The sequence below is a fragment of the Pochonia chlamydosporia genome, chromosome 1 (genome assembly GCF_001653235.2).
Source record: "Pochonia chlamydosporia 170 chromosome 1, whole genome shotgun sequence".
NCBI lineage: Eukaryota > Fungi > Ascomycota > Sordariomycetes > Hypocreales > Clavicipitaceae > Pochonia > Pochonia chlamydosporia.
In genome coordinates this window covers 549,859-567,250 of record NC_035790.1, presented here as the reverse complement: position 1 = coordinate 567,250, position 17,392 = coordinate 549,859, and the positions used below count along the sequence as shown (strand labels likewise).

The 17,392-nt window shown below is 48.3% G+C and overlaps 5 protein-coding genes across 5 annotated transcripts; 3 read left to right on the top strand and 2 right to left on the bottom strand.

The window, feature by feature from the left end:
- Positions 1-27: 27 nt before the first annotated feature.
- VFPPC_12692 (f5/8 type C domain-containing protein) lies at positions 28-2,304 on the bottom strand (the record flags this gene model as incomplete). The annotated part of the gene is made up of 1 exon (XM_018290469.2): positions 28-2,304. The coding sequence occupies one exon, from the start codon at positions 2,302-2,304 to the stop codon at positions 28-30; it is 2,277 nt and encodes a 758-aa protein (XP_018148120.1).
- A 540-nt stretch (positions 2,305-2,844) lies between these two features.
- VFPPC_00101 (MFS monosaccharide transporter protein) lies at positions 2,845-4,437 on the top strand (the record flags this gene model as incomplete). Its single annotated transcript, XM_018280194.1, has 3 exons — positions 2,845-3,442; positions 3,504-3,902; positions 3,971-4,437. 3 exons carry the CDS (start codon positions 2,845-2,847, stop codon positions 4,435-4,437), a joined length of 1,464 nt encoding a protein of 487 aa, XP_018148119.1.
- Positions 4,438-4,701: 264 nt separating this feature from the next.
- Positions 4,702-8,067, bottom strand: VFPPC_00100 (glycoside hydrolase family sugar binding protein; the record flags this gene model as incomplete). Its single annotated transcript, XM_018280193.1, has 4 exons — positions 4,702-6,316; positions 6,374-7,031; positions 7,090-7,589; positions 7,637-8,067. The coding sequence occupies 4 exons, from the start codon at positions 8,065-8,067 to the stop codon at positions 4,702-4,704; spliced, it is 3,204 nt and encodes a 1,067-aa protein (XP_018148118.1).
- A 3,922-nt stretch (positions 8,068-11,989) lies between these two features.
- VFPPC_12691 (hypothetical protein) lies at positions 11,990-12,697 on the top strand (the record flags this gene model as incomplete). The annotated part of the gene is made up of 1 exon (XM_018290468.1): positions 11,990-12,697. The coding sequence occupies one exon, from the start codon at positions 11,990-11,992 to the stop codon at positions 12,695-12,697; it is 708 nt and encodes a 235-aa protein (XP_018148117.1).
- A 1,475-nt stretch (positions 12,698-14,172) lies between these two features.
- Positions 14,173-16,716, top strand: VFPPC_12690 (serine threonine protein kinase; the record flags this gene model as incomplete). Its single annotated transcript, XM_018290467.2, has 4 exons — positions 14,173-14,699; positions 14,749-14,854; positions 14,906-15,698; positions 15,749-16,716. 4 exons carry the CDS (start codon positions 14,173-14,175, stop codon positions 16,714-16,716), a joined length of 2,394 nt encoding a protein of 797 aa, XP_018148116.2.
- Between the last annotated feature and the right edge of the window lie 676 nt (positions 16,717-17,392).

The following is a 17,392-nucleotide window of genomic DNA, read 5'->3' as shown; positions in this document are numbered from 1 at the left end:
GACTATTCACTGGCCCTCCTGTGACGGCTAACTATATACCTCGAGCTCGGTGAATTGCATACGATATCCCGATTCTCCAGCTACGCCACTGAGCTGAGATGAGGCCACTCTGAGATAGCGAACTGCGTGTGAAGGGAATGTCAAGACTTCACCTCGTCCTGCCTGAACTCCGTGATACCCGACTTGAGTCGACAATGTTGTCCACGTCGCCCCGTCCAGAGAGCCTTTGAGCTGGAAATTCACGGGGAACCCTGTTCCAGCGCTGTTAGACAAGTCGCTTCTTGGGTGGAGGACAACTTTCCCAACAGTATAACTGCCACCAAGATCAACCTGTACCCATTCAGAAGCGCTTGCCGAGTCATGAGAAACTGAAGACCAGCCATTACGCCCGTCTGTTCCACCTTGCACATTCCCGTCTGTAAGATAGGATAAATCCCAGCCTGACCCTGTGCCGTCGCTTGAGCTCCCGCTCACTGCTTTGTTAAGTGCCAGGTTATTATTGCTCGCGGACGTCCGGTAGATAGCGGGAGATGCCCACTGCGTCCAGCCATAGTAGTCATTGCCTGTCGTGCTCAGACTGAGTGTAACTTGCTTCCCAGCCCATTCTGTCACATCAACCATGACGGGTAACCAGTGCTTCCAGACCCAGTATGTTGGTGCAAGAACGACGCCATTTCCAAACAATGGAGTGCCGTTCATCGATGCCAACCATGTAGCTGTACCGCCTCCGGCGCCAGCTCCATCATCAATGCCGACCTTGGTCCAAAGGTTGAGTCGTCGCCCATTACTAACGCTCGGAAGTGTGAAACTCCAGGAAATAGTGCCTCCAACTGCCGAGTACACCGTTTTCAGAGCCACGTTGCCCGATGATCCTGAGACATTGACACGGTTATCTGGACCAGACTTTGTTGCGCTGTCAAAGTTGTCATATAAGTCGTATACTCGGTCGCCGGGGTTCCATCCTGGCGGTTGCGTGTATCGAGGTGTATTTCCGTGGTCTTTTAAGAACTTGACCAGAGCGTTGCCCCATGTATCTCCCGTGGTTGGGGAGTCGAATAGAGAATACTGGTCTTTGTTTGTGACGTTTTCAAAGGCATTGGGACAAATGACTTTCGCACCGTCATTGAACAGCGTCAATATGGTGTCATATGCAAACTGGGGATCTGATGAAAGGGGGTTGAGTTCGAATAAACCGAAGTTATTGGTGCCGTCGGCGCGTAAGGGGTTGTCTACGCTGCCGAAGTCGAGGGGCGCTCGTCCGTAAGCAGTGTAGCCACTCGCGCCGTTTGCAGCCGTTGAAGTCGGCAAGTCATCTGCAAAGGCGTAGAATTGTAAACCAGGCGTTTGATGGCCGTATATCAGGTTTCGAGGGATTCCTGCCTCTGCAATCCAAAGAGTTTCGTCTGAGACGGAATGCCGAATGAGGGTAATTCGGAACCTTTGCCATTCTTCGGAGAATGGATTGCCTGCTGTGATGGAACTTGGAGGTGTGACGGCACTCCAGGAGGAGAATGTTTGGCCTGTGGCGCTGTTGAAGTCGGTGATGCTGGTGAACGCGGGAACTCTTCCGTGTCCGAAAAAGTCACCGGATGGACCGTAGAGTCCTGTATTTTGAAGCCAATCTCGCCATTCTTGGATGGCGAGTGGATTGTGGTCGGCTGAGTCTGAGGGGAATATGGTCTCGGAGTCTAGACTAACACCGACAAAGAGGTCTTTATGCTGCTTTGCCCAGTTGGCTAGTCTTGTCATGGACGCTTGGACGTTCCGCTTCTTGTAGTCTCGATAGAAGGTGTTGTATCGAGATAGCGAGAAGTAGTTACCTCCGCCGTCATGTTGGAAGAGAGACTTTCCAGAACTGTCTTGCATTGTCGTGTTGCCCTGGGCCGCAATGTGGTCGAGGAGCGCGTCGTTCCAGCCACCGTCAGAATTAGACGTGCAGCAATCTGCCCATCTGCCATTGTTCGCATGAATGAGAACCGGAAGGTTCAGAGACTCTGCTAGGCCCAGAACGTAGTCCAAGTTGGTGGAGTTGAATGCATAGTCTTGGTCGGCATCGGTTATATCGCGACTGAGAGACCAAGATGAGAACGAGAAGCCAAGCTTTACGTAGGTGCCTCCTACTCCGAGCATAGACTTCATTCCTTCGAGAATTGCGATATCATTGTCACGGTTGTCGGACGCAAGTGCACCTTCGTAGATTGGTGTGATGAAGGTGATTTGTTCGGTATCTGTGCCCCATGCATGAACAAAGATTTGGCTGGTGAAGGCAACTAGCAGCCCAGTGTACAAGTTTATGAGATTCATGTTGTGTTTTCTGGCCTATCATATGTTTCTAGGTATCCCAAAGGTCCAATTCTCGGAGCTTTGGGACTTGATACACTCGACCCAGGCCTTCATATTCATGCTCCAACATCGTGTCTTATGTAACGTTAGTTTCGTCACCGTGCAAAAGCAGGACGAAAAGCGAGAACGAACCAAGACAAGTTGTTTTCTCTAGGTCGGCCAGAGTTACCCCGAAGGAATGACTACCACGAAGTCAGGTCCATTACCCCAAACAGTTGGGGTTGCGAACGACAAGGTTCTCCGCATTTCTCGGCAAAGATGTGCGAGACTATTGAATCCGTAATTCCGCTAACATCCGTCTGGGGTAACGTCTTGGAACAAGCCTGTCAAATTTCGGGCAATAGACAAGACCCGATCATTCTTGTACTTACTGCAAAGGGAATATCATGACTTGGACCCTCTGTATATAGATTTTTGTTCAGACAGCACTGAGCAGCATCTCTCAAACTCTCTGCGATTAGGCATACTTTTCACATTACAAAATTTCATAACTTGTTCAACATGAGGGCTAGAGTAAGATTGTTGCTCTGCGTTTTCGCAATAGCCCTTGGCGGTGCCATTGTCGGTATTGATATTGGCATCATAGCTACAACAATCGGTCAACAGTCCTTCAATGACTACATGTTCCCACCTGGAACGGCCAATGCAAGCAGTCTTTTAGGAGCCATTGTCTCCATGGGCTCAACTGGTAATGTCGTCGGTTCATTGATGCTGGGCTTTGCCCTCGAGAAACTTGGTCGGAAATGGACCGTTGCAGCCGCTACCAGCTTCACGATTGTCGGTGCCATAATGCAAGCCGCTGCAAATGGAGTTGGCCTCATGATTGCTGGTCGTTTAGTTGCCGGAGTAGCGGTTGGCATGCTGAATGGTGGCTTGCCTGTGTATATTTCGGAACTCGCTGTACCACAAGAGCGTGCAAGACTGGTTGGAATATTTGGCTTGATGATTGCCATTGGATTTTGTATTGCCAATTGGATTGGCTATGCATGTTCTTTTACAAATGGGGATATTGCTTGGCGACTTGAGCTCGCAATGCAGATTCCGTTGGCTGTTGTCTTGCTAGCCGTATCCTTCTTTACTCCAGAATCACCGCGCTGGCGTACGTATTTCTTCTTGCCTGATTTGCGATATCCATTAACTAACGGTAAAACGTCATGTAGTTGCTGAGAGAGACCGGACGGAACAGTTTGACATGACTCTTCGCAAACTCTATGGTACTCAGGACGAGGACCTCCTGACGCGCACTGCACTGGAGATTCGAGAACAAGTCTCGTTCGAAAGAGCCACACGTACAAACACTCGACTTGGTCATGCCATCATTGAACTTTTTGGGCGAAAGTATATTCGCAGAACTGTAATTGCCATCATCGTTCTCCAAGTCGGAATCTTGTCGGGATCGCTGGCTATCCAGAATTACCAGAGTCTGCTTTACAGCGCGCTCGGGTTTACCGGAAGAAGATCACTTCTCATCAGTGGATGCTACGGTTTCATGGGTGTCATTGGTCAGATCATTAATCTCGCGGGAGTATCAGATCGTTGGCCACGAGTAAGAACAATGTGTGAGTGAAACTTCTTCAGCTTTTCTGTCCAGCGTTGGTTTCTGCAAACTAACAGCACCTCGATTTAGATGTTGGATGTTTCATACTGGCATGCATGCTTGCAATCCTGGCAGCACTTTCTGCAGAATTCGGCAACGGCCAAAATGCGAATGGTGCCAGAGCCGGTGTTGCTTTCATATTTCTCTATTCGGCGATATATGCCGTGTTTTTCAACTCCACTCTATTCACCATTGCTGCAGAAATGTTCCCCCTCCATTTGAGAGGTTATGGTGTTGGTGTCAGTGTTATGTGCCAGGGAATATCTGGCATTTGGCTTGGGCAGATCACGCCATACGCGTTTGATGCCATCAAATGGAAGTACTATCTCGTTTTTATTGCTTGTTTGGTGGTTTTGGGTGTTTTCTACGCCTACTTTCTGCAGGAAACAAACCAAATTTCTTTGGAACAAGTGGCTGGGCAATATGGTGATGAGACAGTCTCGGTGGATAAGGTGGTTCAGAGTCAGGTTGAAGTTGGAGAACGTGATCATGTATAAAGAACACGTCGCTAAATAGTGGCTCTAGGACAGATGACGATAGTATAGTTTATAAAACTAACTTCTTTTTTGGTAATGTTGCTACTTCCATCGCAAAGGCACCACCGTCTGTGCGATTCAACGTTCTGGATACTTACTTTAAGGAGACTAAATGTACAATCACTGCAAGAGTACGGCGTACGACGTAATGTGTAATGGTATGTTGCGCTATAGGATGTATATTGACTGCATGCAATTATGCTAAGCTACGGCTTATATACGTCGTCAGTGGAACCACAGATCCTGATCAACACTCCCAGCATCCCATGTCTTCGACGCTAGCGATGGATCTCTTGTAAGAAGTCTTGGCGCTGTCAGTAAGCCCATCTCCGAGATCACGTACTCATAGCTCCATTTCTCTCCGTTTGTACGGAATGAATCTGGGCCGTACCACTGTGTAAGTCCGTCGGGGAGATGTACGGCACCAAAGGCGTTATTCCTATTCCCAACGGCTGTGATCGACACTCTTAAAGGGCTCGATCCACGTTGAACAACATCACCAAGATCAAGTATATATGGCGGGAGAGCAATCTTGCCCAACTTTCCAGCTGGCCTGCCATCCACCTCGACACGCAATACTGGAGCGGCGAACCTTGGGACATGTATTGCAGAATGACCTTTTGCAGCCGCTACAGCAAACTCGTAACGCACATCGCCTGCATAGAAGGGAAAACCTTGCCTTGTGTAGTCCCCAATTTGCAGCCTGTCAAGGGCTAAATCAACAATTGTCGCGTCTCGACCTCGCAGATCAACCCCAAATGTACCGAGGATATAGATGCGTTCAACATTGGTCCGTGGTCCAAATGGCATGGAAATTTCCATGTAATGGTCCCCTGTCTCCAAGGTAGGCAATTTCGTGGTCAGGATGGATTCGTCAACCCACCAGCCATCAGGCACCGTGGTGATCTGTCTGCGATTCAATACCACAGTGCAGTCTGGAAGCCCCTCCAAAGCCAATTTGGCATCCGTGATTGCGGATGTAACGCGAACTTTGAAATCAACCTTCAAATGCAGCATATGCTTTGGGCGTTCTTTTGGCATTCTGTAAGGCTGCGCGAGATTGTCCTGTCGAAGGGGCAAACCAAGTCGCCCACGGGCAATATTATCTGTGCGCAGAATCTCTTCAAGACCAGACCACTCTATCTCATCGTCGATACGGTACCTGACCATATCTATCAGAAGAACGTTGGGTTCCGATAATGAGACCGACTCCAGTTCAAGCTCTCCGGCCACATTCCACTTGAGCTCTGGGACAGTTGGAGCCTCGTCGGGACAGGATTCAGGAGGTTGCAGACGCAACAGAAGACTGGCACAGCCTTCAAACCGGTATGACAACTTTGTCCAGGAGTCTCCGCCGCACTTTCGTTGTATCCGCGAAGTGAGCTTAGTCTCATCTCCCGTGAGTGTGTCAAGGACTGTGACGGTCCATTGACCACGGATACTAATCTCCGTATCACGAGGGAATTTGCGATCTGTGTTACAGAAAAACAGATATCGCTCTTTGTTGTCGATTCGCATCTGATACAGAAGTGAGTCGGCAGTCGTTCCGCTGGTCAGTGTGACTTTCACGTCTCTAACAATTTCAAGCTGCTCCAAAATAGACGTCTTGTTGAAAGGAACCCGAATGGTACGCATTGAGTCTAATCGGGTAGACGGCTGGCAGTCAACCAGGTCAGGCGCTGGTCCAGCAATTACTACAGTGCCACCGGATTCAATGAAGCTGTCGAGTGCGTCTAGAGTTGTTCCACGGACCGTCGCCAGTGAAGGCAAGATCACAACGTTATATCGACCTTTACCAAAGCAAAATAATCCATTCTCAGATGTTGGTTGCATATCCAGCCTATCGTAGTGAGTACGTTGCGCTAATTCAATACCGTTTTCACTATTTCCAACTTACAGGAGAGATTCCGAGATGAAGTCAAAGTCAACCAGCCCATGACAAAGCCAACTTGTAAGATTTTCAAATTGCTCCTCCAACTCTGCTGACTTTGCAGACGTATCATGAGGACCGTACATGATCCAAAAACTCTCTATTGGGTGAATCACCGCGACACGAACAACAGCTGATCCCCGGGACATGGCGTAGTTGACCCTGGCAAAGTGGTCTTCGATGAGTCGGTAGTCTTTATACCAGGGACTTTGATAACTTATAGCAGCTGGATAGTCTCTCTTCGCCTCCCCTGCCATGGAGTACCAAGCAAGGTGTGGGCTGCGAACGTTCACTCCAAGTGCTGCTTGCCAGTCGCCAGAACCTTTATGACCAGCAAAGGTAAATGTCCAATTTGTGACTCCGTATATCTCAGATATCACTCCACAGCGGCCATATTGGCGAGATACGGACTGGGCTTGTTTTGCGGTGGTGTATTCTCGTGCGTCACAAAGCATGTCAATGCCTGGCAACTGCATGCGTCTGTAGCAACGCATCGCCTCGCCCAATGAGCCTGTCTGAGTTGATAGCTTTTCTTCGTACATCATGTGTCCGGTTAACGCAATGCTATTCTTCGAACACCAGCTTGCGAGAAGATCTGTGAAGGATTCCACGAATCGATTGCACACTGCAACGGTGATAAGTACTCAATACGATTGCAAGATCAGCGGAGATGCAGGACTAACCGTGATCATGAAAGTTGTATCGTGTACGAGAAGTCTTTCTGGTATCCCAAATAATCTCGGGAAGGGTTTCAAGGAGATCGGTGCCGTAGGTTTCAGCGTAAGACTGACGCAGATCCTGCGTCCAGGGCAGAAAGATGTCCTCCTTTCTAGATGCAACGGCCAGTCTCTTTTTCATGGCAAATTGAGGCTCATCTGTGAATATGGCCGGAATTGTACCGCCAAATTCATCACCCACAGCATTCTTATACGCCTCGTGAGTGTTTTCAATAAAGGCTTGCATTGCCTTTTTGTTCAGCGTGTCCACATAGTATCCTCCGTTGAACCACTCTGAAGGTTCGTTCGTCTCTTCGTAAACGTACCAAGCATTGGTGGCATTCTCCCCATCTTTGAGCTTACGGCTCTCCAGTAGATATCCATCGTCATCAAGCTTGATGCTGTATCTGGCAACCAGAGTTCCTAGTTCGCTGCGCCTTGCCTCTGCCGAGTTGGAACGTGCTTGTCTACTTGAAGTCAGCTGCAATTCCGACGCAGAACCCGCCAGACAAACCCATGAAACCCGGGATGCGCAGGATCACCATATGCCCACGGGGTAATTAGCAAATGTCTGCTCCTAAAGCTTTCATTATTGGCCGTGATATTCCCACCAGCAAATCCAGATGGCCATCTATCTTCGTCGTACAGCCACGCTTTCATGCCTTTTTCTTTTGCGTAAGCAACACATGCCTGAACCATGTCCATGAACTCTTGTCCCAGATACTCAGTATCAAGACCAACCCTTGTATGCATATGAAAGCCGCCGAATCCCATAGACTCAAACTGATCGATTTGTTCCAACAACGATTCGCGATCTAGCTTATTATTCCAGCTCCATAACGGTGTCGCTCGGTATTCCGAACCTGGATTCTTGAAAAGCGACGAGCTAAATGGTTTCCGTGATTCGGGGAAGAGATCCCACTTCGGCGTTGCTTGTGAGGACATTTTGGGCATCTACTTGAATGATAATCGTGTGAATGACAAGCTGAACAGGTTGGAAGGCCGTTTTTTGCTACATACTAGTTTTATACCTCACTTGGAACGTGGACGCATCTCCAAACTCAGCAGAACTTTGACAGACTTCTGCTGAACGTCTTAATCTCTGTCCGAGCAATCCAAAGCTGTAAAGTTCTTGCCATTCTAATCTCCCACCTCGGTGAGGAACACAACGTGGAAGCCATGCGACGCTAGTGACTCCTTGGGCTCGGGTCAATATTCGCCGACATAACATAGCTTTCTCGAAAACATTCGGACTTAACCCTCGAGCTAGTAAAGAGCTACTAACACAACCCCGCACGATTGATTCCAATTAATCCGGTGGTCACAAAAGACATGGCCGTCACCGTTGTCTCGTTTTACAATGCAGCGAGAGAAGCCCGGGTCATTGTCGACGAGGGGATACCGTTACCCCAGAATACCCCAGAACCAGGAACTTGGGAACTCGTGCCAAGTCGTAAATCTGAGCCGAGATCCGGCAAAACTCGAATCTCCCTAGACCGCATGAAATGTCAGATGATGGCTGGTGCAGTGGTTTCGGCTTTCTTAGCAGCAAACAAGCAATAGTTACAATGAGGAGAGAGTAACCTCCGAGTCAGGAGTTAGAGGGTAGGACAGAGAGGACTATGTTCTCAGAGTAATAATACAAAATTAAGGCTTTATCTTCTTCTAGAATAAGCGTGCGCCTCTAAACCAAAGATTTACCAGGCTTTACGGACACTGGTAACGGTGCCCTAAGTAAAGGTCTTTTGAGCTCTGTGACATCTAACCCAATATTCCAGTTTCCCAGTCTCTGCAATATAGTTAGCCGCTGCGATTAGCTCTAACAGCTAGTATGAGAGTGCGACTCCCCTGGGCATATCCAAATAAATAACTGTGTTAACGCCAACACTTTACTGCACATAACACTTGGTATTATACCGAGTGTAAAGGTTAGATGTGTAGATTGAAGGAAATCGCTACTGTGGGTGAAGCAAATCTTTGTCCTTTTCCGCGTCATGGCCTCTATTTTGCGAACCCTACTCTATGTGTAAGCGCGAGCCATATCATAGTGCAAGCCATACGAATTTCACCAAATTACAAGTCCAACCGTAGTAGAGTTGGATTTGTCTGTGGTTGTAGGGCCTGTTTTTCTGGAGATGTCATCCAGGTGCCGAACGATTTGCGGCTGGCCATACAAAAGCTAGACCGATCAGTGGCCAGGAAACTTGTTGATCCCTCTCTGCACCAAACCCGCATTATTTGGGAAATTTATGGATCAATGTAGAAACAGACTTGGGCTAAACAACCTGACACGCACTCTTAAACCGAATAGAGATAATCCATGTATATATCAGGCCGTTAAAAGCTGTTAAAATTAGCTTTCGGCTGTTGGGCATAATGGTTATATCATGGCGGGATATCCTCGAGTCATTTTGAGCTACGCTATATCTTGGCGAGTTATGCTTAACGCGACCTTATATAAGAGCATTAATTAGCTATTAGATATGCATTTTGTTAATTTCAGGCGAAGTGAAAAACAGAATAAAATGCCAAAGTGGCGAGTTTCTGAGTCGATCACAAGGCCTAATGGAAAATTACATTATGCGCAATACAAACATCATGTAGTCGGCTGGCTTGAGGCTATCTCCTATAATACTGCTGAGCTTTCCTCTTCTTGCACATGAACTGAACTACAGGCATCACATCCTGCCAATACAATACGCTCATTACCTGCCAGCTATGGCACTCACTCGTTTAGCAATTATGACCTTATCTTGTGTCCTTTTTCTACTCTTTTATTCTAGCACTTGTATTGCGACCCCAGTACTTCCTGGAACGGGCCACGACACAATTGGTCTGGACAAAAGGCATCCTAATCCCCCGACTGTTTCAAGTGGCCAAGAGCCTAAGCCGCCAACAAGTGATGGAAGCAAGTTTTCTTGATACTTGCCGTGCTGCGAATGTCTGAACACTCATACATTGGTAGAACTAGATACTGCAGCCGCAGAAAAGGGCGGACTCAAACAATTCGACAAAGTATCCGGTTTAGGGCCTGACGAACTCCTTTTTCGCTCCTCTGCGCCCAACTACAAGAACAATGATATGGATCAGAAAATAACTCCAGAGACTGTTGAGGCATTCCGAGAATATGGTATCACGAATGTTATTAATGTCAACAGGGAAGCTATGAGCCAGGAATACCGGGCTGCGCTACAGGCAGCTGGTATCAAGTACACGCCCATACCTGTCAAGGACTACTCCGCCCCAACCCAGAAGGATTTGGAAATTGCCTGGGAAAGTTTTAAAGCCAACAAGCCGGGTGGAACGCTAGTCCACTGTGGCTTTGGCCATGGTCGTACGGGTGTAGTGGTGACTAGTATGCAGATGCGCTCCGAGCATGAGAGGGGGATATTGAGAACATGGGGAAGCGCAGATTACCGGAAAAACCACGTAGAACATGAAAACGTTATGAAGGAGTCAACCGGCCAGGACGAAGCGCTGGAGAAATTGCAGTCCATCTTGAAGAAGGAAGGTAGAACTGCCGACGGTCAACGGGTAAGTATTTGATCCTCTAGTCGTGTATCCCCAGTTGTCGAGTAATGGTACTAATAATAGAAGTGTACGATATTGAGGAAACGAAATGAGTGTTTTCCGATTAAGCCTAAGGAAGAGCCCTTGGTGCCAGTTAAAGATACCGGGCTCAAGCCAGAGGCACCCAGCGAGTTGGGCGAGTTGACGGAGAGTAACCTGGTCGAGAAATATGAAAGATTCGCCGAAGCCGAGTTCGAACGCATGTTGTCTGCCAATGGGCTTTGGTCGACTGTGCAACGCAGCCAAACGCCCGGCGGTCCAAGTGTATATTCCAGAATTCGGGCCAAGTTGCAAGGATACACCCAACTCACACCAGAGGTTACCAAACTCAAGATCCAAGGGGAATTTGCAAAAGTTGCAGGTCCCGCCGCCTTCGCCGCAGTCGGGGCCATACCCTGGGTTATCGAGATGGCCGATGTTTTCACCCAACAGTCGACAAAATGGGAGCAAGCCGCCGTGGTAACGTCTGTGATCCCCATGATCGGCTGTGCGACGAAAATTGGTGCCAACGGCGAGGCTGGCAAGGGGTTTGATGGCAACGACTTGTTCTGCCTGGCCACTGATACACTCCTATTCACTCCCGCGTGGCCAGTCGCACTAGCTGCGAGCTTACTCAAGACCATTATTGAATGGATCCCTAATGCCATCGAGGCCCAAGCCGAGTTTCAGAGGCTAAGTGACGAGGAGACACTACAGCAGCGCCGGGTTGATGAATGGAATAAACGCCAGCCTCAGGCATACGACCATCTTAAAACCTCCCTTGGGCGTGATGAGTTTCGCAACAATGTCGAAATGCAGCTCAAGGCAGAGACGGTAGCCCTACTGTTCTCGGGTGCCCAAGTGGCCGGCGGTCTTCACGCTGGCGCCCTACAGGCGGCCACGGATGCGAAGCAGCGCGGCAAGATTAATGCTAACAACTTATATCCTGGCGGGTTGCCGCTTAACATCCAGATATGCGCCGAGTTCGCGGCAAGGAAGTCTAGGCTAAGGGATGACCTTATCAAAGAGGCCCAAGAGGCTATGCGCCGCGAGCAGGGTAGCTTCGACGACTACTTCTTCGGCAAGGTAAAGGACTTTTTAGTCGAGAACCAATTGAAGGCTTGATTGGGCTCCCAGGTATGACCCCAGAGCAGTTGAAGAACTACGCCGATGGTGTCCGCTCGAAGCGTAGTCTGCCACCACCCCTCTCCGATACCCAAATTGCCAGCGTACAAAAGATTGTGGATGAAGCCCTGCTGCGTTGGCAGCCCCGAGCCTGCTCTGGCTTCTGCCGCCAAGACGATGATCTTGACTGCCAATGGGTGGCCCTGAGCCACCCACGGATCAACAGATTAAGAGCAACGGATTGGTGCAAGTTTTTGAAGATTCGGCTTATTTAGTCGACAAGATCATGTCCGCAAGTTGCCAAGAGAGCTATGGTAGGCAGTGCGGTCAGCAGGTCTTGCTTGCTAAAGGAAGAAATTACCCTGTGCGGCCGTCAAAGCTGCTGTGTAAGTCTAAGAGCAAGCCGGCAGACATAGACCCAGTTGCTCTGAACGAAACTTTCTCGTTACTCGCTGCCCCGGACTTCGATGACTTCTCTAGGTTGTTCCCAACAATTTCTGGCCGCTGCGGCCGTGAGATGTGTCCTGTCGAGCCCTCGTCTACGGCAAACATGATCTTGGTAAAAAATATCCCCCAAAACGAAGCAGTTCGCAAGGAGGCGATTGGTCTTATACCTGGAAAGTATCAGGGCTTTTTCCAGGATGCGGCTCTACAGGGATGGGAGGCGTGCTATTCGTCTGCATATATGAAGAGAGAGAACAAGGAGATATCGGCGGCGGTTATATTCCGAAAAGACGAGTTCTTACCACGCGCGGCTGCTGTCTCAGACCCGCTAGCCTATATCGAAGATAACCTGAAACAGGGAATTTGTAGGGCATGTTATCGTGGGAATGGTGAATGGGTCTTGGGGTGTGGTCTGAAAACTGCGGACTGGGCAAAGAAGGAGCCTACATCGACATAGAATTCTGAATAAATACAGTCTACTTTTGAGCCTCAGACCTAGTATTTTCTGTCAGACAAACTAGAACGCCAATCTTGTCGCCGCTCACCCGCGGAAGCATGGTGAGGAAACGCACAGCGTCCACCCCGTTCCGCGACTAATATCTCTAAAGACCCTTTAGATATTCATTTTAAAAAGGGGATTTTATTATTCACTGCTTTTGAAACCCCTGATAATATTTACACTCTCAGGAAACCATTGACTCACAAAAGCAGGTTCTAAACAAGAATACTGGAGGAATTGTGATGAAATAGGGAGGGGGCAACCATGTGGTGGTGAGGAAACCTTTGCTCGTTGCGACTTATCGCGACATCCTCAGGCTCCCATTCTCGAGGGTGATTAGCAAATGAGCAAGGCCAAGTTAAATTGACACAACATGGTTCACAAGTTTTGAAGATGAGTGGCGGACTGGCTTGGGCTGAGAGGCTGAGAGTCAACGTGGGTCTGAGGATGACACGAGATGGAGACCCTGTAGACTAGAAGACAAACTAGCCCTTTTCATAAAAGCTTAGGCTAATTTGCCTATCTTATTGGCCATCCATGGGCATGTCTCAAAAAGTGATAGCAAGCGCTTGAGAAACTTTTCAAAATACAAGAGAACCATCTACGTAGGGATAGTAAGCGTGGATCCAGCTCGCTTATCACGTTTCAACTTTGTCAAGATTAGCTTAGGTCTGACCAGGTCTTGGGCATGAACTGGCAGTCATGTGTTTTAGCCACACTGGTCGGGCGAGAATTGAATCTCGGCGTCACCTTGAAGGAACTGACAGTCGGCCATACAAACAATACAGCTCACAGGCATCGAACCTCGGCAACGAGAATTCTTCTCAGAACCTGGAGTCGGTGCTCATTTTCCACAAGAACATGAGCGTTCACCAAAACGATAAGACCTCTAGCCTTTTGAAGTATGCGTGGGATAGTATGGGTTTCATGAATATAGTATGTGCCTGGCCAAGGTACGCATGTGGCGATGGACATGCCGAATACGTTACTCCATTGTTGACTAGGCTGACACGCTTTCTTTTGTATCTAAAATTATCGATTAAACAAGACGAAAGCGACACCGCTTGCCATAGGCCCCAAACCTACCATGACAAACTTCATGTGCCTACTCTTGTGATCGTGGGGCAGACTTGATTCCAGGGTGCTGGCGGCTAATCACATTAGGGGCTAACAACATTCGGCACTCAATACAACCCCTGCAAGTACTCATTGTCAAGTGCCTGGATCAGACTAGGCTCAACGGGAGAGGACCATGTATCATATTAAACCCTAGCATTCTGACTCGACGATGAGTTTGTGTTCGGTGCGTTCCCAGCTCGCCACCAGTCTGTTTGCCCAAGAGGGTCTTAACTCTAGGCTGACCGCTAATATTGGATCATTCTGCCCTTCAAACTCGGATGAACATCATTCAGGAGTCTTCTTAACTTTTTCTCATGAAATACTTTGCACCTGATTCTGGAGACCTCTCCATTCATTTGCAAGAGCTAGATCCATCGAGCTATCGGGGCGGCAAGGACTCCCACAGCTCACGGTCAGACTTGCAAACGAAGGGACCGGGAATCTTCGGCATCAAGATAAACCCAGGTGTCACCGAATCTGCCACCAGCACAATGAAGCTTCGACGTTCCAATTCGTGGCCCGATGACGGCGACATACGAGACCCGGAGATGGCGTCTTCGCCAAGATGGGTAGTAACAGAAAAGCGGATGAGACTGTTTTGGTGGACACTACGTTATGTGACGGTATTCGTGGTGGTATTTGTGGCCTTACTGATACCTATCATCCTGTTTGCGAATGACGCCGACATAGAAGACAATGATACCCTTGAAGCCATTCAAGCACGGCAGTATAAAAATCTTGTCTTCTTCTTGTGTCTGTGGTTGGAGGTTACTTGGATTTGTGTCATATTTTTCGATATTGTCGGGTTGTCTTTGCCATATCTCTTTAGGTTTATTGCAAGGTAAGAGCTTCGTCTACTCTGTGGTTGACCAGGAACTAATGCCTTTCAGATACGTCAACTCGGCCCATCAGCGTTATTGGCGAGTCTTTAAATTGATGCGGCGTCCTATTTGTTTTCTTTTTGGAACTATCATGTGTTACATTTCATTCACGGTGGTGTGTACTACAGCTGCACTGTTTACGCAATCTGTCGCTTACAAGATGTAGCTCATCAACCTCAACCCCATTCTTGGTGTAAACATTCAAAAAGACCCAAACTCGGAATACGCCTCATGGGACGACATCATCGATGACGTACTTGAGCGCCTAACCCTATGGGTGGCATTTTACTTTCTCGAGAAAGTTTTCATTACTTATATTGCCGTACATTATCATTTTCGACGCTCGAATACTACACTGCTACGGGGCAAGGAAGTGCACAAGGCGCTCTCGGTCCTTTATGAGGCTTCCCTGTCGCTCTTCCCGGAAAACAACTCAACGTTCTTGAAAGAGGATCGTGTAATCCGTAATGCAACTGGAAAGACGAATGCTTCTTCCCGCGTTCGATTGTCGAGCTACCTTGCACGGCTTCATATGGACACGTACAAAGTCGTGTCTGTCTTCGGAAATTTCATATCAGATTCCGAAAATGCTCACTGGATGAGACCAGGATCTCCTTATGCTGTAATCGATCGCGCATGGACGGATGACGTTGCTGCTAACGCCCTTGCCACGCGCATATGGATGTCACTCGTCATTAGCGGGAAGCAAGGCCTGACGAAACGGGATGTCATTGATGTCTTGGGCGTAGAGCACACTGAGGAAGCTGATAAGCTTTTCAAGATTATTGATGAGAATGAGACTGGTGAGATCCAGTTGCGTGACTTCATTGGCCTGGTAAGAGATACAGGCGCGGCAAAGCGCAAAATATACCGAGGAATCGCTGATATGGATCACTGTGTCAATACATTCGACTGGCTCTGTCTTGTGATTCTGGCATTCGTCATGGTTTTCTTTATTGGTTAGTTCGCCACTGCTATCCGAGGTTGGGACACTACTAATTTTCTTCAGTGGTTCAATATGTTCCCGCGATCAAGCAAATTCAATCCATCCTTTCGTCTCTTGCTATTGGTCTGTCGTTTGCCATTGGCCGAACATTCCATCATCTCATAAGCGGTATCATCTTCGTTTTCTTCGATCACCCCTACGATACGGGAGATGTCGTCCATATCTCCAACGCAGGTGTACCTACCGGTCCGGCCTTCGCTGTGAAACGACAGTCTCTGTTGTATACAGTATTCCGACGCTTAGATAATGGCACTGATGTGCAAATCTCGAACGATCAACTGGCCCTGAGAATTATTGAGAACTATACCCGGTCAGGCATCAATCGTCAGGGTATATCGCTGTTTATTGATATTCGCACAAGCTTCAAAGATCTAGCGAAGCTTCGTTCGACCCTTGAAGGATTCCTTGCTGAGAACCCCAAGGACTATGTGCCTAATACTCTTGGATTCAGCGTTGTGTCAATTCACGAACTGAACAAGATGGAACTGAGACTGGGATTTACGCACCGCAACAATTGGTCGGATGACAAACTCCGAGCACAGAGGAGCAACAAGTTTCACTGTGCTCTCGTGGCGGCCTGCCGGTCGATTCCGATTTATAAACCCGGCTCGATGCTCCCTGGAGCAGGTGAGAATGGCAACCCAATGTATGTTGCTCAACTGGGAGATACGATGGCTTTAAGCGAAAATATCCAAAAAGAGAAAGATCGTCGCCAGGGACTTCGGTGGGATTCTCAGAATCAAGACACGTTGGAAAAGAAACAAGATCCGCTCGTGGATGATGAGGAATTGCAGTCGGAGGTACAACCAGCGACTACAACAATGACGGCAGACGAAAAGAAAAAGTTGGAAGAAGATCAAGCTCTCCAACGGTTGACTCAAATAAGCGCAGGCAAGGACAAAATTTCTCAGAGCACTGGCGTGGATGCTACCCGACCAGCGGTGGGTTTGCGAGTACGTGGGCGACGATAGTTTGTATGAGTCGATGTTGTTCAATATCCACGCATTGCAGGCTATGCAGGAGTAATGTATCTCTATAAGGCCATTATCACATCTCTTTCATGCCATCCTTTAATTATATTTTGGTCCCACACTGCACGACCATTACCGGAAATGTATATGCATATATACACACAGTAACCATTAATAACCAGGTGAGAGCTGATCGGATAATGGAGGTGAAAATTTGAGGAGATGTAGTCGGTTATTACGATGTTTGTGTCTTCGTGTTGCTTCGGATTTGTCGTCATGAAGGATGACATAATGCCTTGCCGCTTCATGCTGATAGAACTAGGAGGAGAAATCGTATATTTTCTGTCTAATCTGGCAGGATTCTCCATCATTGTATCTAGTCAGGGTGTTTAATGAAGTGATGGGCCCAATGATGTTCCTGTGGTTCAGGGCGCTCCCGGCGTGACCGATATAATCGCATCATTGCAAGTGCCTCATCTCATCAGACTCATTTGAGGCTGAGAAAGGAGAAGCCGTATTGCCTTAGCTTTGTTGAAGGTGTTATCATGCAGTCCTACGAACCGGGCCGCGTTGCGGGAAGGGGAGGATAAACTGTCAGACAAGTTCAGTTGCCTGTTTCTGAAACAGCACCTACGATCTCGATCAACAGGGTGCAAGCCTGTGACGTACTTCCAGG